The 21,751-nt window shown below is 45.8% G+C and overlaps 2 protein-coding genes across 2 annotated transcripts; one reads left to right on the plus strand and one right to left on the minus strand.

The window, feature by feature from the left end:
- Positions 1-2,611: 2,611 nt before the first annotated feature.
- On the minus strand, positions 2,612-15,054 carry bcap31 (B cell receptor associated protein 31). The gene is made up of 8 exons (XM_047040978.1): positions 14,918-15,054; positions 13,751-13,860; positions 13,059-13,159; positions 12,606-12,750; positions 9,209-9,344; positions 5,083-5,218; positions 4,847-4,947; positions 2,612-3,873 (listed from the first exon to the last, which is right to left on the minus strand). The coding sequence occupies exons 2-8, from the start codon at positions 13,840-13,842 to the stop codon at positions 3,835-3,837; spliced, it is 750 nt and encodes a 249-aa protein (XP_046896934.1). The 5' UTR covers positions 13,843-13,860; positions 14,918-15,054; the 3' UTR covers positions 2,612-3,834.
- Positions 15,055-15,861: 807 nt separating this feature from the next.
- pnck (pregnancy up-regulated nonubiquitous CaM kinase) lies at positions 15,862-19,641 on the plus strand. The gene is made up of 12 exons (XM_047039309.1): positions 15,862-16,075; positions 16,552-16,643; positions 16,893-17,024; positions 17,220-17,294; positions 17,473-17,611; positions 17,801-17,924; positions 18,058-18,133; positions 18,344-18,456; positions 18,704-18,782; positions 19,012-19,099; positions 19,363-19,501; positions 19,634-19,641. Exons 2-12 carry the CDS (start codon positions 16,567-16,569, stop codon positions 19,639-19,641), a joined length of 1,050 nt encoding a protein of 349 aa, XP_046895265.1. The 5' UTR covers positions 15,862-16,075; positions 16,552-16,566.
- The last annotated feature ends 2,110 nt before the right edge of the window (positions 19,642-21,751 follow it).

Genomic DNA, 21,751 nt, shown 5'->3' on the forward strand with positions numbered 1-21,751 from the left:
CCATACTATATTGCGTAATGGTTCCCTCTGGGTGGGGCCTCCTACAAAGGAAACATATGTTCCATGCTATGGGGACTATATTGTGAAACCCACAAACAATGTTCACGATCTGAAGACATAAACCCACCACTCATGGTGATGTTTTTCTCATTATAATCCTTACATTTACTTAAGTGATTTAGCAGACGCTCTTATACAAAACGACTTACAGTCAGCACAGGGGGAGTCAGATGGCTGAGTGGTTAGGGAATCGGTCTAGTAATCAGAAGGTTGCAGGTTCGATTCCCGTCCATGTCAAATTACGTTGTGTCCTTGAGCAAGGTACTTTACCCTACTTGCCTCGGGGGGAATGTCCCTGTACTTACTGTAAGTCGCTCTGGATAAGAGCGTCTGCTAAATGACTAAATGTAAATGTACAGGGGTATTCCCCCCTGAGGCAAGTAGGTTGAAGTGCCTTGCCCAAGGATAATGTAATTTTGCACATCTATTTGCTCTGTAAGGCTGGGTGTCAACCTGCCCCCACCTCTCATATGCTTAAGTCTGGAGTTTCTGGACGGACTCTCTACTTGACGGCTCTCACATCCCATTGTGTAAAGATTTGGTCTGATTGGTTGGTCTTGTGTATAAAGGGAATTGTACTGCATTGTTCTGTGGATTGTTCATCTCCTGAGAGCTGCTCCTCAGCTCTGACTTGTCCTTGTAGGCTAATTACTCCTTCTCCTTCCTCAGATCTTGCTTTCTATCTCTAGTTTACAATAAGTAATTCTATTTGTATTGGCATTATTTGGTTTATGCTAATACACTGTTCAGTTTCCCATCTTCCTTTAAACCATGGGGAATTTGTTTTGGTTGTTTGGCCAATATTACCCTCTACAGCTCCAACCCCAGTTGTAACCAACTGGATTCAACAAATTAACCTGCTTTGTTCTATTAGACTCAGATGTGCCAGATGAGTGTTGGAGCGAAAACTGATAGGAAGGTAGCTCTCCGGGAACAGGGTTGGAGGCCTTTCATAACATTAATCAAATCAGGATCAAAGCCTGTCATTCCTGTGGTTGAAACATCCTGCTGATTCATGAGCCTTCTAGAGCCTGAAGGCACTTCTCATCATTCATCTTCATGTGATTAATTAAATTTTTTGCTCAACTTAAAGTAAAGAAGTACTGACATATACTTAAGTAAAAAGTAGCCATTACTGCTACCTGTTTTAGTGTCACACTGGTAACTGGACCTAATATATTATTACAAAATTACACTATAGACATGCAGCGCATTCACTAGGAATCCTTTTTAACACTGACAATTTCAAACATCTCCCTCATATATGGGTTATCAGGAATGTCTCTATTCTCAGTCATGTCGACATTGTTAACTCCCTCTGTCTCATCCATAACGTTAGCCATTATTCTTGTACCTTCTTCCTTGCTCCATGGTAGCTTCGTAGACTAGCTTACGTTTGTTGTGAGTGATAGCCAGGTGAAGAAAAAAACACGCAATAACGAGAAATAATATTGATCATGTCACCAAATACAGATTAAAACTAAATTAACAAGCCTGGCTTGAAAATGTAAGAAGTAGAAAGTACAGATTTTGGTGTAAAATCTTGAAGGCGTGAAAGTAGAAAGTTGGCAGAAAAATAAATTGTGATGTAAAGTACTGATACCAGAAAAATACACTTAGGTAAAGTTACAAAGTATTTGTACTTCATTCCTTCCCATTTCGAATTCTATGACATAGCACTGCTCCATCTTGCACAACCATAATGTTTTATTGTACAATTTTTTTTTGTGCCTGTGGCCCAGTTCTGAGAAAACACTTCCATCCTGCAGTTACAACTTTATTTAGAAAAACAGGAAGGACAGTTTACAATTAAAAGGCTTTGTTAGCATGGAAGGACAGAAGGAAATCACGTGACAATAACATCACCATTTCATTCCAGGCTACTGAATGATCCATCAGTGATCACTCTTTAAATGAGTGGATTCTTGGTGTAGCCAGGTAACTCTAGATGTTATGAGGCTGTTGTACTAGCACCTGTCTCTACCCGTCAGGACTGACTGAGCTCCTTGTGTAACACTCTCGACAGTCGAACAGCCGGCCTCCCATTCACACAGAGCATGACAGACCCTGACACAGGCCCAAAATACCATTTATACTGGGGGCTACAATTCATGATACAATTCCTCAGATGACCCACATGGCAGTACTTTCAGCAGATGTGATTCCTGGTTCATACTCACCCGGGCTGGACTGGGGCAGTCTACACAAGCTAGTTACACTTCTGTGTACACTGAAGAAGCTAAACACACAATAGGCATGCAAGCCGAGCTACAGGCTCCATTAAACAAATTAAATCTGACTAAATAAGCCAAGCACGGCAATATTGGGCAGGCCTCAACTTTAACCTCAAATTTAACTACACTCTAACAAAGAGCAGGTGGTGTATTTACTGAACAAAACCGATCCTACAGATTCCTGGGCTAGCCAGTGTGCGGACTCATTACCCACTCATGGAGTTAGGCAGAGCCTGTACTAGATTGTGTTAGAAAAGTCTAGTGTACAAAATGTAGTAGGCCACACTGAAGATGGAAAAATCAGCCAAGAGACAATCTCAGATGTCTTCCAACCATTTAATAAACAATCTTTGACATTTTTTGGACAGATCAGACTTTAAATTACACAATTCAGTGTCTAACACGACACCTGACAGTTTCTCATGAGATGCCGTCCAATTAGAATGGAGCCAAAGATGGCCACTACGTGTGACAAGTCAGATTCTGACTGGTCAGGCTCTGAAAGCAGCCCAGACTGGAGCTGCAGCGAGCCATAGCACGAGAGAACCTGCTACACGGGTCACTTCCTGGGGGTACAGGAGAGCGGCAGAAAAACAGCCGCTTTGACGCCATGCTTCTGTCGAGGAGAGGCCTAACCTTAAAACTGACCCAATCGAAGACCGCCAAAGTTGTCAGTGAGAGGATTGACAAAGTCAGTAAACCGTCAAACAGCACAAAGTTAAGGGTGTCTGTCCCTCAAAACATTGTAGCAGGACGCAGAGGAAGTGAGCTGCTGACAGCATATTGGCTGCAGCACACCATTGGAATGAAGCAAGAGCATAATAAGATTACTATAATGAATATTGAAAATCTACATTCACACAAAGCCCAAAAAGATGGACGCAAAAACACTGAGTAGGGACGTTTCCATAGATAACTCAAATAACTGAGACCTCCCCTAAAGCATATCCAATCCCACCATACCCCTTAGCACGTAGAAGAAAGCACACACATGCACCAGAGTCAGTCCGCCTGGCCTCCACAAGCAAAATAATAATAATAAGGCAACGTAAACCTTTTAATTGCAGAAAACAAGATATATTCCAAGAAAGGAAAACAGTGATATAAACCGTGACGGAAAAAACGAGAGGCCAAGCTTCCTAACTGTCATCACACTTGCACCCCCCTCTTCACTTTGAACTTGTGGTCCCTTCTCTACAGACAGACAAGATTTGATATTACAATAAACCTCTAAGCACCAGAACAAAAAGGCTGACTCACATTCCACCTGCTCTGAACGGGATTCCCTCTAGTAATGGGACTGTCAGTTACAAATGGTAAAAAATAAAAAATAAATCAAGAACATAACAGCTTTCACAGATATAGAAGTTGAATTATAAAACTCTGAAGCAGTCCAAGTGGTCAGAATGACAGCTTCCCCTTCAAAGCCTGGGTAATTAGAACCTAGTGTCCTCACAGACCAGAAAGTGAAGGTGGTATGAATGTTGTTGACAGTATTGGTGATGATGAAGAGTAATACAGGAATGGTTCATCTTCCTTATTAGTTGGATTTCTTGTCCTGCTGATCATCAATGCAGGCCTTGGAGGGGGGGGGGGGTATACAAACAGGTGGGGAAGAAAAGGAGAGAAGTTTAGTAGGGGTGAGAATGTTTTGGTACCTCACGATTCGATTCTTGTGGTCACGATTCAATTAAAAATCGATTCAGGACCAAGATAAAAAACAACAACAAACAGTGAAATTTGTGAATCGATGTGAATCGCTATTAGACTGAATTGCGATTCGAATGTGAAATGATTTCCCCCCAACCCTTAAGTTTGGATACACAGTATAAAAGGTATGTTCTTCTGATTTTCTTCCATGTAGTACAGAAGAGAGTTTGACCTTGGGGGAGGGAACACTCATCCAAAAAGGTCCACCTTCAAAACATGCTACTGTAGCAGGTAGAGTTTTCAGAGCAGGCTAACACAGCAGGCTCGCAAAGTAACACTGCAAACTAGCATAGGTTGACTAGCATGTTAAGCTACCTAGCAGAAGTGCTAGCATAACAGGGGAGTACATGTGGGGAGGAACACGTCCACAGCACATGCACTAGAACACCTGTTGACATTTGCATTGCTTACCAAATACAAAAACAGTAAATAAAACAAATATACACATGCTATTCTAGGAATTGTGCAACGTGTGTGTGTGTGTGTGGGTTCAAGAGTTAGTTTTTGAGTGTGCATGCGTGCTGAGTGATAGAAATGCAACACCTATTTTACGCAGGAGATTTATGGTGTTGTGTCAAACTGATACTGTAAGCAAACTCTCTTCATTCACGTCGTGCTTCCAGCATTGGCTGATCCCGCCCCCACTAAAGGCCAAAGGGAGGATATACAAGGCATGCTGCCCAAACATATGTGTGTTTATATGGGAGAGACTGTGTGGAGTGTGTGTGTGTTTGTGAGAGAGAGGGACTGTGTGAGTGTGTATTTGCGTGTGTATTTGCGTGTGTGTGTATGATAGAGAAGGAATGTGTGTGTGTAAATGTGAGGTGGACTTGAGCACCAACCTGCAGCTTGGAGTGTTCCTCCAGTAGGCGGTCGTACTCCACAGTCAGGTTCCCCGCCTGTTTCTTCATGGCTTTCACATCACTGTCAGACTTCTGCAGGGCTATTCACACACACAAGTATTAGTCATATGAACAGTTCATCCTTGCCCTGTGCACACACACACCTACACCCCCACACACACACAGCTACACCCACACACACAGCTACACCCCCACACAGCGGTGTTGGCAGTCACCTTTCTTGGTGGCATCCAGCTCCTCTTTCAGTGACTTGACCTCGGTCTTCAGAGTCTTGTTCTCCTCTCTCACTTCTCCTCCCCCTGATCCCTTCTTCCCCACCTCCGGGATGTCAACACCGGCATCACGCAGCTTCTACACACACACACACACACACGCGCGCACACACACACACACAGAACAGATGTAGGATAATCATCAATGTTATTATTAAATAACCAGTATTTATTGCGACCAAAGGTGATGGAGCTGATGTGTGGTAGGTAGTGATAGGTAGGTAGAGAGGTGGAGGGCAGGGGATCATGCTAGGCAGGATCCCTGCAGCTTAACGGCTCCTGTAAGCAGATAGCCATCTGTCCTTATCTAGGGTGGGCTTAGAGTCCACACTGTAGGTAAGCTGCTTCTGGAGCCCCCCTGTACCCATCAATCCACACACACACACACTCTCACACTCAGGAAAGTACCCAATAGTTTAGCCCTTATGAAGAAGTCTTCTATGATTAGTTCCACATCCGTGGAAAACCCCAGTGGGTCCAGTCATCCAAGCAGCACCACATCACCCAGAGAGGAGGCAGACTGGCCTTGAGTCATCACGTCAGCATGACAGGCTGATACCCGCATGCACGCACGCAAATACACACAAAGGAAAAGCTTAAAGGGGCAATTGACTGCAAAACCGATTTTACCTTGTCATTGTTGAAAAACGACAGTTTGGAGGGTAAACTGAACATACCGTGAATATCAAAGTCTATTGACACCTCTTTCCTATTCAAATCTCAAAAAGAAAAAATTTGGCTGTAAAACGCTAGCTTTTCAACAAAGCCACCGGTCCTACGTAGGACCGGTGATCGCCCTCTTATTGGCTCTGGTCTGTATCTTTGTCACGCCCCAGAATTTACATCCAGACCAGCCAGAGGTAGCGTCTATCTCCGATACAAGTTTAGCTGCGCGCTGCTCTGTGTAGGCTACTTATAAGGAATTACAAAGAAGAACGTTTTGAATTATAACAAGGATATTGATTATGGACCACGGTCGTAAATGCTGTGTTCCAGGCTGTACAGGGAAGGCTAACACTTACAGTCTTCCCAAGGAGCCAAACATTCAACAGGCATGGCTGCTGTTGTCTATGAGAAGATCCAGGCGAAGTTCGACACTCAATCATTCATTTGCTCTGAACATTTCACCCAAGACAGTTTTGACAACCTTGGACAATTTCAAACAGGATATGCTAGGAAGCTGAACCTGGAAAGAGGTGCTGTTCCAACCGTATGCTCATTGCAACCGCAAGCTATAAAGACAGTAAGATGTTGTGCTAACAGTTATTAGCAATGCTAACGTTTCCTGTATATAGCATACCAGGTAGAATGCTAAATACGTTTCTACACACATCAAATGACTCTAGCTAGACTAGCTGTAGTCGGCATTAGAAGGGAAGCTTCCGAAAAATAGCCAGAAAACGAACTGCAGTCTGGCTTATTGCTAACGCCTGTCTAGATAATCTATTTGAAAGAACTGGAGAAAGGCAGGTTTTAGATACAGGATACATTAGCATTGCTAGTAACTGTTACTAGTAACACCTAGACTGTAGGCATGTAAACAAGTTTAGCTTGCTAGTTAATGCAAGAGCATAGAATGTGTAATAATTTAGCCTAGTTTATTGGCAATGGGGCTAACGTTGATTCATGTTCCTGACTGTGTTTCATTCAAATAAATAACCTGTGTAATGAAAATCTACAATTCACGATGCATGTTTGTCCAGATCTTTGTCATGTTATTTTACAGCAAGATATCTAGAGCTAGCCTAGCTAGCTAACTGAAGCCGAGTAGAATCACGATTGCAACAACGTTTGGTTGCTAAGCTGTAGCCTAATGTTCTACCCACCTAAGTCAATCCAGTTTGCTTCAACAACAGAAGTGGAAACAAGTAATGTTATCATTTCAAATGTTATATAGTCAATCTGTTGAAAACAGTGTTGTGTAGACACAATAGATTTATTTGCGAGTTTTTATTTCAAGTCTCCAACTTCAGTGTTTCAGCGAGTGCTGCTGTTGGCCGTGTTGCGTTTTTGCTCCCAGCTTCACTCGTTGATAACCAACCAATCAGCGCGCAGCTTATCTAAATATTAATGAGCATACCATAAAAGGAGAAAAGCTAGTGTTTTTTCCCGGGAACATTTCAGACGATCTGTAAGAGGGCATAGAACAGCACCCGGGCCATTTTCAACCCAACCAATGTTACATACCCTATTCGGAGACCTTAAGGAACAGTGTGAAATACCCCAAAAACCCAGTCAATTGCCCCTTTAAGCAGGGGTTGAAACAGTTCTCGGTGTCTTAGCTCATATTAAATCTTGCATCTGGGTGATATGTTGTATCTTGTCTGTTTGGGAGAAGATGGCAGCTCGGTTCATTTGTCTCTCTGTCTGACTCATCTAAACAGCCTCAATACAACAATGTATTGATCCTGCGGTTTGACACACACACACACACACACCGGGAATGGTGACACCAACATGCACACACATGCTTGAGTATCCACAGACTCCCTCTCTGCTTTCCTTCCATCCTGCTGTCCTTCATCAGGAGATGACCTGGGACCATCAGCCATCTGAACCAGAGGCCAAGCGCTCAGCCCGGACCTGGGCAGGGACCTGGGCAGGGACCTGGGCAGGAGACCCGGGCAGGAGACCCGGGCAGAAGACCCATCTGCTCTGCATGTTTTAATACTGGGGATCTTTTGTGGAGGGAACCCAGGACCACAAAACATGCTAACTAGAATGCAGGACCTTCTAGTTAGCAAGACTACCTTCAGGCAACAGAGCAAGGCACCGTGCCACCATACCTCTACGGAACACACAGTCCTGCATTGTGTTCCATCTACGGAACACACCGTTCTGCGGTGGGTTCCATCCACAAGACACAGTTTTGTTGTGTGTTCTAGAAAGGTGTAGCCCAGCAGGCAGTGGCTGAGATCTCCCAGTAACTATGACAACATACAGCTGAGGCTCCTACACACACACACTCTGACATCACCACAAATCTACACACACGCACATTCACTCACCGCGGGATCAATAGCCAGAAGGACAGCCATTAACCAAGTAGCACAGTGACACAAACTGCGCAGAGGTAACAGACAGGATTATTAGGGGCCGGGGGCCGAGGCCAAGCTAGCCCGATGGGTCAGCCTGGTAGTTGCTAGCTGCAGACCCAGAAGCTGGGGCAGACATAACTGTACCTTTCTCAACACACGTCTGGGCCTGCATCAGGGAGCACAGGGAGCGAATGATTCGTCCCCCCCGGGTGTTCCTGCTTCCTTCCTGGGTCAGACGGGAGCCTCAGAAGGTAGCACACCATCCCGGGGAAACTCTTCCTAGCAGCTCTCCATAAATACGTGAACGCGAGCAGAGTGGAAACCCTGAGGACAGCATCCTGCGTCAGAGGGGTCCTGGATGTCAGTCTGCTTCTGGCAGCAGGCAGGCAGAGGGGGGGGGGCGCTTATGGAGAAGGATGAGGCCATGTGGCCATCCTGGCCAGGCAAGCGCACTCACGTGCACACTGGCAGGTGACATGCACACTCACGTGCACGCCGACCTTCTAGGCATGGGTTCACGCCCCAGATCGATGTTTGAATAATCGCCCTGCCACTGTGGTGGTGGACACATGCGCAAACACAGACCTACACAGACAGACCGGACACACATGGTGAATTACAGACTATATATATATATATATATATATATCACTGTCTTAAATTGTAACAAACTGGTTGAAAATACTGGGCAAATGTTTCATTAGCATTTTATCTCGGATGGAGGAAGTTCAGAGGATTTTAACCATTCCTGACATCCTGAACCCCTTTCCTCAGCAGACAGGTGGTCAGTATCAGGCCTATCGGAGCAGCAGACAGGCCTGTCTGAGGAGTGTCTCCTGCTTGGGCCCTGTCCTGTCTCCTGTAGCAGGAAGACTGACGCCCCCCTGTGGCAGCAGCTGTGCTCATATACTGGCTCTTCCCCCCGCCCCCTCCCCCCTTATATTCTCTTTACTTTTCTTTCGGGCACATGGCTCTGAAATACAGACTTGCAAGACAACCGCAACTCCCACAAGCCCCCAGTCAGCAGGTACCTCCTGCAGCTTTTCGTTCTCCTCCATGTACTTCCTGGCGGCGTCGCTGGCGCTCTCAGCCTGCTTCTTGAACGCCTCGTTGGACGCCATCATGGTGGCCTGCTGGGACAGGAGGGTGGCCAGACGTCTCAGTAGCCTGGGGGTGGAGAGGGAGGGTGTCACAACAGGGAGGTCATTCTAACTGACGCCTTCTGTGGAGTAAGGCCGCTGCTGTTTGCATAAGGTACGTATTATGCTTTCTCTCTTGGACCAGGAAGGAACATTTTGCTCAGGACAATCCAGCCAGGACAGGCCACAGCATCGGGGACAGCTCAGTGACCCAGGACAGGCCACAGCATCGGGGACAGCTCAGTGACCCAGGACAGGCCACAGCATCGGGGACAGCTCAGTGACCCAGGACAGGCCACAGCATCGGGGACAGCTCAGTGACCCAGGACAGGCCACAGCATCGGGGACAGCTCAGTGACCCAGGACAGGCCACAGCATCGGGGACATCTCAGTGACCCAGGACAGGCCACAGCATCGGGGACATCTCAGTGACCCAGGACAGGCCACAGCATCGGGGACATCTCAGTGACTAAAGGCCAGCAGTTCTGAGGCCAGCAGTTCTGACTTGAAAGGTTAAAGTCCAACAGGGCCACATCTGACATTACAGCTCATCCCCGTGGCTTGACCACGTCTTGAATTACAATAAGAATAAGCTTCTAGGAACTCTTGATGTTTTGAACTTACCAAGGATGATGACCCCTGCAGAAAGGCTACAGTATTAATAACACTGTAAACATATTTGCCAGTTCTTTTTATATTCAAACCATGTCATCAAAAAACAAGAAGACTAGTTTGAGAGCCTTAGTTGGCTGGTACAAGAGCCAGAGACCTATTTTCTCTCAGCCTTATCACAGACCCGAGGTTTCACAGTATCTGGGACACAGAAAGAACCTGCCTGGCAGGGATGTGCACTCTCCTGTAATGTAATAAGTCCCCTGACGTATCAGTCCTCACTCATCGTACTGCACCTAATATAGAAGCAGAAGGGCTCCCTGTGACATTAAACAAGTAGGATACATGTAGCCTCCTTGTAGAGTGTATATCCTCTACACTTCAGCTACAAAGTCACCCTGCAGGGGGCTGGGGATGAGGGGCAGAGGCTGGGGGTGAGGGGGTAGAGGCTGGGGGTGAGGGGGCAGAGGGTGGGGGTGAGGGGGCAGAGGCTGGGGGTGAGGGGGCAGAGGGTGGTGGTGAGGGGCAGAGGGTGGGGGTGAGGGGCAGAGGGTGGGGGATCGGGGGCAGAGGCGGGGGGTGAGGGGCAGAGGCTGGGGAATCGGGGGCAGAGGCTGGGGGTGAGGGCTTGGGAGCTGGCACAGGAGTAGTTCCTGTTCTACAGTTACCCTCCTATCAGACAAACTGGGCTAATGAGTCAAGCTCGCCTGTCTGCTTTCTTTGCAATAGAACCCTGGGCTGCAACTGTAGGAGAGGAGCCAAGATCTTAATGAACTACTACAGGGTACAGACGTGTCCAAATAAAAGGCCTACCACAGACCTGGCTCAGTAGCAGGTAGCATTAGCATTAGCAGGTGTAGCATTGAACCAGTCTCCTCCAGAACACCAACACCAACCTACCAGGAGTGATGGATGAGTGGCTTAGCAGACGTCATTGGGCAGACATGAATACACCAGCTTCAGCCCACCAATCACGGGCTGGCACTGGCTAGCGGCCACATACATTTACTAAATCCGTACCCCGGGGACATGTAGCTGGCATTTGAAATGTCCCACATGTCTAAGTGTCTTAGAGCTTCTTTATAAAGACCCAGAACATGTAGTGTTGATGCTGATGCTCACAGATTCCATCTTGTAGGAGTAGGCGTTCCTAACACCCGGACTGGCAGTGGAACCTGACCTGGCCCTGGCCTACAGATCTTTGTGACATCTATCTAGCCCGGGTCTATATTTAACTCATCATCAGTTGCTGATCACATGCTGCCTGACTGTTCAGTCTCCAGCTGTCCTGATGGTTACCAGGACAAACACCCAAAACAGGAAACCTGGCTTGGAAACCATGACCCCTACATAGCTGTAGTAGTTCAGAGAACCTTTACATTTTCTCTAGCTGAGCCTAGACAGAACCCCTGTGCCAATGTCAGCCCTGGCCTCACCCAGGCCCTAGCCTCAGACAGGCCCTAGCCTCAGACAGGCCCTAGCCTCAGACAGGCCCTAGCCTCAGACAGGCCCTAGCCTCAGACAGGCCCTAGCCTCAGACAGGCCCTAGCCTCAGACAGGCCCTAGCCTCAGACAGGCCCTGGCCTCAACAGTGGAGTAACAACACACAGTTGCAGTAACCAGCCCAGGCTCGTCCAGGCTCTAAGAATAGCCTGCCATTCAGAGGAATACCTCAGCCTCCCAGTATGGCCAAGATATGCAGACTGGACACCATTACAACAGACCTATGACAACAGACCACTATGAACCAATTAGTGGCACCCTCAGACTGTGTTCAACCAATCTGGTTCGCTCAGGCTTTACACTTCTGAGGGGACTTGAATGGAAAATGTCGATCTCTCTCACACACCCTTCCCCCAGCAGGCATTCTTTCCATCCCTACTGTAACTGTTACACGATGCAGATGACAGGCGGCCCAACACAGGAAGAAGAATCAGGCATGCATTAACAGACCAGTTCCAGCTTTAAGACACAACAGCCAACGCTGTCATTAGCAGTTTTACATTGGTTGTTAAAATGCCACTTAACAAGGAAAGTTTTATAAACAGAGAAAGCAGTTTCAACACAACACATTTTATCTGTTTTTTGTGACCCTGGTGGTCTCAGCATCTTACCAGCTGTTAGGCATTCCAGTAATTCCCAAAATAACGCTATTGCAACAGTAGCACATCTACCGAAAACAGTAACAATACATGACTTTTGATGGAAAATTCCACAGGTCAGTGGCTATAGGTAAGTGATTATAAGAAACAGTAGTCTAGTTCCCTGAGGGGATTGGAGGGAAGCTCAGGTCTTAGAACACTTTGGTGTGGTAGTGCATGAAGTCACGTGTTCCAACATTCTGAAACACACGACATTCCATGATAGGGCAGCAAGCTGAGGCCAGCAAGCTGAGGCCACATTCTAGAACTGAACCAGTGGAAGAGGAGAGATGCGTGTTGGTGGAGAAGAAACACATAAGTATCGACGCAGGGATGGTGAGAGGAGGAGGAACAGAGAGGAGGAGGGTGCCAGGGGTCACCTAAAGGTGAAGAGGAGGATGGAAGGGTCAGGGGTCACCTAAAGGTGGAGAGGAGGATGGAAGGGTCAGGGGTCACCTAAAGGTGGAGAGGAGGATGGAAGGGTCAGGGGTCACCTACAGGTGGAGAGGTGGATGGAGGGGTCAGGGGGCACCTACAGGCAGAGCAGCAGGGCGAAGCCGGCGATGTACTCGTTCCTCTGGGCTCTGAACAGCTTCATGTGGATGTGCTCGATGGCCACGGGGTTGTTGGTCAGGTCCACCTTCTCTGTCACGCTGTACTTCCTCACCTCTCGGAACGCATCTACACACACGGAGAACACAGATCAAGTCAACACGAGGAACCTAGAACATGTCTTAGAGGCCTTCACACTGAGCAGACCGACACCCTGACGGCAGCCTGTACTGCAGGCATCAAGAGAAGGAAAGTTCCAGCAGTATCTTACAGGAAACAGAAGGCCACCATTCGTCTACAGATGCCTTTACTTATAATCTGTTAGACAGTCTTCCATGGCTCACTGGCAGGCCCCCTTGGTTATATCTATGCCTGGAATGCTGGCTCATTAGGGATTGGCTGGTTAAAAGACTGGTGAGTCACCAGGCAGCACCTACCAATGAGCAGGAACACCAGGATGGCTATGGCCACCATGAACCAGCTGTTACCATAGCTAGCAATGGCCTGCAGCAGCCGAGACTTGAAGATCTTACTCCATCTGGGAACACAAAATCATGGGAGGAAGAAGATGGAAGTCAGGGGCATGAAGTGCCAGGCCATCTTACATGTCCCATGCACCCACCCTAGAGCTAGCAATTATGTCATTATACGAAAAAACAACATAATGACAATGACTAACTCGATGCCTTTCCATCTTTGTAAATAACTGGTGCCCTGGTATGGCAGGGGCCTTGTAGTGTGTACTTGTTATGCGTTTGTTTAGAGATCCTGGTTCTGTCAGAGTCGGAACATAGTCAGCAGTCATAAGACCATACATCCGTCGTCAATCAAGAAACTACATTTTCTACATGTTGGCAGACAGACTGCTGTGGACACTGGAGAAATACCAAACAGCTGTGCCCATGGATACGGCGTGTTTGGAATACACCACAATGGAGTCATCCAAAGAGACTGTCTTCATAGACCGGAACCGCACAAACACCAGGGTTAAGGACAGAGACCAGGGCAGGAAGACCAGGGCAGAGAGACCAGGGCATGGACAGAGTAGTCAATCCACCCCAGACCAGAACAGACAGCCGACCAGGGGGAGGAGGCCAGGCCAGGGACAGGAGGCCAGGCCAGGGCTCACCTCTTGGGGGAGATGAAGGGCACACAGAGTAGGAGGACAAAGAAGACCTCAGCGTAGAGGAAGGTGGCTACGGCTGTCCACTGGAGGCTCATCCTCAAGACAAGAAGGGGCTGCAGGATCAGATGGCACATGGAAAAGAAGTTATTAACTATTGATATTGATTACTATTACATTGTATTAAACTACTCACCGATGTGTCAGTCACACAGAACTTTTGGGTAATCAAACAAAATATTTCCTGACTGGACCAGATAGCCTGATCAAAGTTGCATATAAAGCATAAACTCACAAACCTAGTCTATACTGAATATGAAATAATCTTTAAGACTTTATTATAAATCCCGATCTACTTCAGTCACCACCAATCCCACTGGTTCTTATTTATGTAGTGATTGAGACATCAGTGTATTGCATCACAGGCTTTGTGCTCTTGCTAAAAGCTTTATCAGTGAGGGGCATGGACCCGTACACACTAACCTCTGACCGAGTAACAGATAAAGAATAGATAGACATCTTAGGGCGACAGCAAAGAAGTGTTTGATCGAGCACTCCCAGTCCCCGAGCTAACTTGTGACTATGATGTAATTAACAATGAGAAGTAGCTCTTGCTGCTTGACTCCCCCTAGCTCCCGCATTCCTCTGACGGGGTTAAAGTAAATAGAGCAACAGCTCCATCTCACGTCAGCAGGGACCAGTACCACTCTGGTCCTGGTTCTCATCCTCCTTACCGGTTGAGTCATTAACATTATTGTATAGTGATAATAAATGACATGGTAGGAAAGATACGTATGTCAAGCAGTAAGCTAACCCTAACTACTTCAGCTGGTTATCAGGCTAACTTTAATGCAGTTAAATGTCCAACCACGTAGATGCTTTAAAGTACTAAGATAGCGCGATGTCGCCATGACATACAGATAACAAGATAATAGTAAACCTTATCTAGCTTCACATTAATCATATTTAATGTCTATTGTTTTAAATCCAACCATTTACTTGAGTACTAGATAGCTAATTAGCTAGCACACACTGATGACGCGTGTTTAGTCAAGAGTAGAAACTAGCCAGGTTCCAACTCGCACCATAATAACGATTTGACCACGTTAGTATGTTTCTAGCTAGCTACGCATTTCACTCATAATAAAGGAAGAGGCTATTGGCAATACTCACCTAGAATAATACGGGATTATTGCACACGGCACCGAGACAGTAGTTCGTCACAAGCCACAGCTCTGCGCTGAATCAAACTGTAAAAAACTTGTAGGCTTAGCTAATAGCTAGCTTCTTTTTCCTGCAATAGACTTCCGGTTTCCTGCTTCGTGCCAAATCATTCAATAATATGATTGGACAGCCGAGGCATTGCTAAACGATGTCGTCAGTTCATCACGCACAGACTAGTGCGATACATCACCAATCTATTCGCATTACAAAAGCAAACATAGCAGATTTAAGGAATTAGAGTTTAGCGAGGCTGCAAGTGAATATCTAGCAATTCTAACTTTACTTTGTTCCACGTGATTTCCTGGTTATTGCAATGCACCAGACACATTAGTGTCCGCCATGAAGCACAAGCCTGCCAACCAGACCCTGATCTCAGCCACTTTCTGGGCGAGAGAGATTCCTGGTCCATTAGCAGACCAAACACAGTGCCAAACCAATACGCTTGGACTGTTCTGGAAATATATGTTGTTTGAGTTGTCTGTGCCAGAGACGGGTTTGCTGGATAGTTGATTTATAGTTGAGATGAATTTGATGCCCATAGAAGGATAGGACAGGCTGGTGCAAAGAGGGAAAGAAGTCAGACGTTGGAAAGTACACATGCACACCAATGATCTTACTCATGAAATCAACATAGCAACTAAACTGCAGTTATGTAGCAGCCATAGCTACATAGTTCCATGATCATTACATCGTTTACATTCCTGTTGTAAAAGCCTGGACATAAAGCTAACTGTAGTATTTCCCACTGTCTTAAAATTGGTGTGTCAACATACTTGTCCTCCCTCTCCCTCTCCCTCTCCCTCTCCCTCTCCCTCTCCCTCTCCCTCTCCCTCTCCCTCTCCCTCTCCCTCTCCATGTATGTATCTGTCTCTCTCTCTCTGCCTTCATGTCCCTCTCTTTCCCTGTTCTTTTCAAAAATCATCTTTTGTAGCTCCAGTGTGCGCGTGGGTGTACAAGGTCGTACCAGACAGAAAGAGTGTGGGTTTCAATTAAAAGATCATTGAGTCAGTGGAAAGATGGAAAGGAGGAGGGAGAGAAAGAAGGAGAGAGGAGGGAGGACACTGACGACAGACCTAGTGGATCATTCTCAACCAACACAGTCAACAGGTATGATGACACTGCTCTTCATCTTTTCTTACAGATCAATACATTTAATTGATTATTGAGGTTTATGTTGGCTACTAATGTGGGAAATTGTATTTTTTGTGAGTTTTGAATAGTTTTATTTGATAAATACTGTTTTCCTCTGCTGATTTTTGCTTTTATTTGCTCAATTATGATCAGGCTACTTTACCAACCCTGTGGACTGTTTTCCTGGGGTGAAGATAAACTTGAATTTCAACTGACTCAACAGTTGGAAAAGGGATCTATGTGATGTTTTGAATCAGATCTTGAAGATGGCAATTATTAGCACATATTGGCAGCATATTATGCAAGAGGCTTAAAATATTGAGTCGGTTTTGTTGTTTATCAGATATAACCTTTCTAAAGTATTGCTCCATCAGAGACCACAACAAAAATATATTGTAATTTGAGCTCAGACAGGAAGTATTTTATAGGGTATTTGTTTTGTCTTGCTGCAGCTGCCCTGTTAAAAGATGCCCCTCCTGAAGGAAGGCAGGAAAAGAGCAGAGGACATCTCAGCTGTGTACGAGCTGAAAGAGAAGCTGGGAGAGTGAGTGGGGCTTTCCAGGCTTCTATACTGGCATCGCTGATCAAAGAGCAATTCATTAAGAGAGCCATTCATCAATCCTCAATCTGTGGATTTCTCTTCAAAGTTGAGAATTCATGATGAGGATGTTGATCAGTGGGAAGACATCAAGAAGGATCATAGTGCTGTGAATGGAGGGTCTGTTGTGTATGGCGTACAGTATACTTTGTGTGTGTGTGTGCAGTTACCCTTTCTGCCGTGTGTGTGTTGTAGGGGATCTTTCTCTGAGGTGAGGGTTGGTCAGCATCGACGCACCCACAGACGTGTAGCAGTCAAATGCATCCGCAAGAGGGCGCTCAAGGGCAAGGAAGCCATGCTGGAGAACGAGATCACCGTGCTGCGCAGGTTAGAGGAGTGTAACATAATCAGACTAGTTATACATAGTACCGTGATTGGTTACCCTCAGATGCCTTAAAAAGCCTGAAAACCTTGAACCAAGACTTTGGACTAAATTGGACCTCTTTGGTAGTGTGGGTTTGTGGGATTTCTGCAATATAACATGCGATATTAAGTGGACCATGTGTATTTTATGTCTATCAGAATCAACCACGCCAACATAGTGTCCCTGGAAGAGACCTTTGAGACATCTACAAAGCTCTACCTTGTCATGACTCTGTAAGCGGAGTTCCCATTCCAAAACACATTATGATACTAGTATTCCTTTGAATAGCTACAACACAACCGGTGAAAACGTAGTCATCGTTTATAGGAATTTTACATTTGATGAACACAAAACGATAGTAGTTTGGCCATGTTCCAGTTTTACTAATGCAAAACCCCCTTTCCTGTGCAGAGTGACAGGGGGGGAACTACTGGATCGCATCCTGGAAAGAGGCAGCTACACAGAGAAGGATGCCAGCCGGGTCATCCAGCAGGTGCTACAGGCGGTTCAATACCTGCACCAGCTGGGCATCGTTCACAGAGACCTCAAGGTGGGCACAGTAGCGTGATGAGCTGAAGGTAGCTGTTACACTTCAACTGTCCCTTTTGGAAATCCTTTAAAAGCCCTTACAGATGAATGATGTCTGTAGCTGTCAGCAGATGTTGATATAATGCATTAAGAATATACTTTGTTATGTTGTGTAGGATATGTTATGCATTATGAACTGTCTTCCCCCTAGCCTGAGAATCTGCTGTTTGAGACTCCCGCAGCAGACTCCAAGATTGTCATCAGTGACTTCGGCCTGTCCAAGATGGAGGACCAGGGAGTGCTGTCTACCGCTTGTGGGACCCCCGCTTACGTGGGTAAGCAGCCGCGTTCCTATCTCATCCTCTCATTTATTAAGACGTGAAGGAAGAAATGTGCTCCATGGACAAAGCTTGGTTTCGTTTGAATATGATGCAATGGCGTGGCGTTGTTTTCCTGTGCTGTTCTCAGCCCCTGAGTTACTGCAGCAGAAGTCCTATGGTAAAGAGGTGGATCTATGGGCCTTGGGAGTCATCACCTACATACTGTACGTCCTCAGCTGGGACCCAACCTGTGTGTTCTACTCTATCACAGTTAGTGGATGGCTTAGGTTTAACCCTGAAAGACATGAACGCCTAGACACGTTGTGTATGGTGTTGCTGATACTGTACACACTCGTGTGCTGTGGTGTCATTTGACAACATTGTGCGTAGTTCATCTGCAGGTGGGTTGAGTTGTGTTCATGTCTGGTGGTCAGGTTGTGTGGGTACCCTCCCTTCTATGATGAGAACGACTCCCACCTCTACCGACAGATCATCAAGGCTGAGTACGAGTTTGACTCTCCTTACTGGGACCAGATCTCCATCTCAGGTACCAGAGTGATGGAGGGAGGGAGGCATGGGTGGATGTCTGTATGGACAATCTCTCTGATGGTCTGGCTACTCCAAGGATGCGATATCTTGAAATTGTAGAGAAGAATAAGGCAAAGAATGTTCAGTTTACATTCATCAAACAGACCTTCAGTTAACAATAATACGTCCTCTGTATGCATTGCAGAGCAAGTAGCCTTTACAGCGTGTTCAAATTCCCCCACTTGTATCCTCGCCTGTTTGTACAGCAAAAGACTTCATCCCCCACTTGCTGCAGAAGGAGCCTGAGAGGAGATACAACTGTGAGAGGGCCTTGAGGCATCCTTGGTGAGTCCACAAATAGAGACGAGGCCTGTTGTATAACTGCTTTCCAGTCTCCACTCAGAGACCTTTTCTAAAGCTTATCACATGTATGTTACAAAGACAGGTCCTCTACAGGCATACGTTTACCCCCTTGTGCGTTTTTTTAAGTTTACCATATTTGCAGTAGTACTCTTGGTTGTAATAGCAGTTATGGTGGGAACAGGAAGGTCACCTCCTGCCTGTCTGTGCTCAGGATCTCAGGTGGAGCAGCCCTGGAGAAGAACATTCACGAGTCTGTCAGCGAGCAGATCCAGAAAAACTTTGCCAAGAGCCAATGGAAGGTCTGTTTGCTTCCTGCTGTCTGATCAATGCCGATGTCTAGTAGCTGAACATTAAACATTCAGCGTTTATAAAAGCACTGCAGTTATGTGTGTGTTTTGTGTGCATTTCTCTGTGTCTCTGTGTCTGTATAAGTCTATGTATGTGTATATTTGTGTGTCTGTATCTGTGTGTGTGTGTCTGCACATGTGTATATCTGTGTGGGTGTGTGTAAATGTGTGTTTAAATATGTGTATAAATGTGTGTGTGTGTGTGTGCATCCCAGAGAGCCTTTAATGCCACAATGGTGGTGCGTCACCTCAGCAAGAAGACCCAGGCAGCAGGAGAGGCAGGGGAGACGAGGCAGGCGGGGGGGACGAGGCAGGCGGGGGAGGAAGGGACAAAGTCCAAGGATGCACAGCAAGGTAAGAAACATGTGAGAACTAAAGAGCGAAAACTGCTCCTCCACCATTTCTAAAACCTTCAGGTCTACTGCAGACAGAGACACAATTATTTGTCATGGCACATATCATTAATCCCTGACTTGGTTCTGCTAGCTCTGTAACCATGTTGTTGGTTTAGTGTTAAGGTCAGCCGTTTCCCTAACCCTAACCCTAATTTTGAATTAACCCAAATTTTGGAATTTAGGGTTAGGGTTGGATTTAGGGATTGGGTTATGGCTCTAGCTGATCCTTGTCTTGGTTCTGCTACCTCACCTTAACGTAACCATGTTGTTAGTTTAGTGTTACAGTCAGCCGTTTTCCTAACCCTAACCCTAATTTTGGAATTTAGGGTTAAGGTTAGGGATTTAGTTATGGCTCTAACTGATCCTAGTCTTGGTTAGGGTTAGGGTTAGGGATTTAGTTGTGGATCTAGCTGATCCTAGTCTTGGTTCTGCTACCTCACCTGAACGTAACCATGTTGTTAGTTTAGTGTTACAGTCAGCCGTTTTCCTAACCCTAACCCTAATTTTGGAATTTAGGGTTAGGGATTTAGTTATGGCTCTAACTGATCCTAGTCTTGGTTAGGGTTAGGGATTTAGTTGTGGATCTAGCTGATCCTAGTCTTGGTTCTGCTACCTCACCTGAACGTAACCATGTTATTAGTTTAGTGTTACAGTCAGCCGTTTTCCTAACCCTAACCCTAATTTTTGAATTTAGGGTTAGGGTTAGGGATTTAGTTGTGGCTGTAGCTGATCCTAGTCTTGGTTCTGCTACCTCACCTGAACGTGACCATGTTATTAGTTTAGTGTTACAGTCATCCGTTTTCCTAACCCTAATTTTGGAATTTAGGGTTAGGGTTAGGGATTTAGTTAGGGTTAGGGATTTAGTTGTGGCTCTAGCTGATCCTAGTCTTGGTTCTGCTACCTCACCTGAACGTAACCATGTTGTTAGTTTAGTGTTAGTCAGCCGTTTTCCTAACCCTAACCCTAATTTTGGAATTTAGGGTTAGGGTTAGATTTAGGGATTTAGTTATGGCTAGGGTTAGGGTTAGGGATTTAGTTAGGGTTAGGGATTTAGTTGTGGCTCTAGCTGATCCTTGTCTTGGTTCTGCTACCTCACCTGAACGTAACCATGTTGTTAGTTTAGTGTTACAGTCAGCCGTTTTCCTAACCCTAACCCTAATTTTGGAAGTTAAGGTTAGGGTTAGGGATTTAGTTATGGCTCTAACTGATCCTAGTCTTGGTTAGGGTTAGGGATTTAGTTGTGGATCTAGCTGATCCTAGTCTTGGTTCTGCTACCTCACCTGAACGTAACCATGTTGTTAGTTTAGTGTTAGTCAGCCGTTTTCCTAACCCTAACCCTAATTTTGGAATTTAGGGTTAGGGTTAGATTTAGGGATTTAGTTAGGGTTAGGGTTAGGAAAACGGCTGACTGTAACACTAAACTAATAACATGGTTACGTTCAGGTGAGGTAGCAGAACCAAAACTAGGATCAGCTAGATCCACAACTAAATCCCTAACCCTAACCCTAATTTTGGAATTTAGGGTTAGGGTTAGATTTAGGGATTTAGTTATGGCTAGGGTTAGGGTTAGGGATTTAGTTAGGGTTAGGGATTTAGTTGTGGCTCTAGCTGATCCTTGTCTTGGTTCTGCTACCTCACCTGAACGTAACCATGTTGTTAGTTTAGTGTTACAGTCAGCCGTTTTCCTAACCCTAACCCTAATTTTGGAAGTTAAGGTTAGGGTTAGGGATTTAGTTATGGCTCTAACTGATCCTAGTCTTGGTTAGGGTTAGGGATTTAGTTGTGGATCTAGCTGATCCTAGTCTTGGTTCTGCTACCTCACCTGAACGTAACCATGTTGTTAGTTTAGTGTTAGTCAGCCGTTTTCCTAACCCTAACCCTAATTTTGGAATTTAGGGTTAGGGATTTAGTTGTGGCTCTAGCTGATCCTAGTCTTGGTTCTGCTACCTCACCTGAACGTAACCATGTTATTAGTTTAGTGTTACAGTCAGCCGTTTTCCTAACCCTAACCCTAATTTTGGAAGTTAGGGTTAGGGATTTAGTTAGGGTTAGGGTTAGGGATTTAGTTAGGGTTAGGGTTAGGGTTAGGGATTTAGTTGTGGCTCTAGCTGATCCTAGTCTTGGTTCTGCTACCTCACCTGAACGTAACCATGTTATTAGTTTAGTGTTACAGTCAGCCGTTTTCCTAACCCTAACCCTAATTTTTGAA

This window comes from Hypomesus transpacificus, chromosome 18 (assembly GCF_021917145.1).
Source record: "Hypomesus transpacificus isolate Combined female chromosome 18, fHypTra1, whole genome shotgun sequence".
Classification (NCBI taxonomy): Eukaryota; Metazoa; Chordata; class Actinopteri; order Osmeriformes; family Osmeridae; genus Hypomesus; species Hypomesus transpacificus.

Bases quoted from the DNA above. Each gene is read 5' to 3' on its own strand.
- bcap31 (XM_047040978.1), bottom strand. From the start codon at position 13,842: ATGAGCCTCCAGTGGACAGCCGTAGCCACCTTCCTCTACGCTGAGGTC. The intron at 13,160-13,750 runs GTGAGCCCTGGC...TTGTGTTCCCAG, and splicing joins CCCTTCATCTCCCCCAAGAG to ATGGAGTAAGATCTTCAAGT. The intron at 9,345-12,605 runs GTAGGTGCCCCC...CTCCACCCCCAG, and splicing joins TTCGCCCTGCTGCTCTGCCT to GCTACTGAGACGTCTGGCCA.
- pnck (XM_047039309.1), top strand. From the start codon at position 16,567: ATGCCCCTCCTGAAGGAAGGCAGGAAAAGAGCAGAGGACATCTCAGCT. The intron at 17,295-17,472 runs GTAAGCGGAGTT...TTTCCTGTGCAG, and splicing joins CTCTACCTTGTCATGACTCT to AGTGACAGGGGGGGAACTAC. The intron at 17,925-18,057 runs GTAAGCAGCCGC...TGCTGTTCTCAG, and splicing joins TGGGACCCCCGCTTACGTGG to CCCCTGAGTTACTGCAGCAG.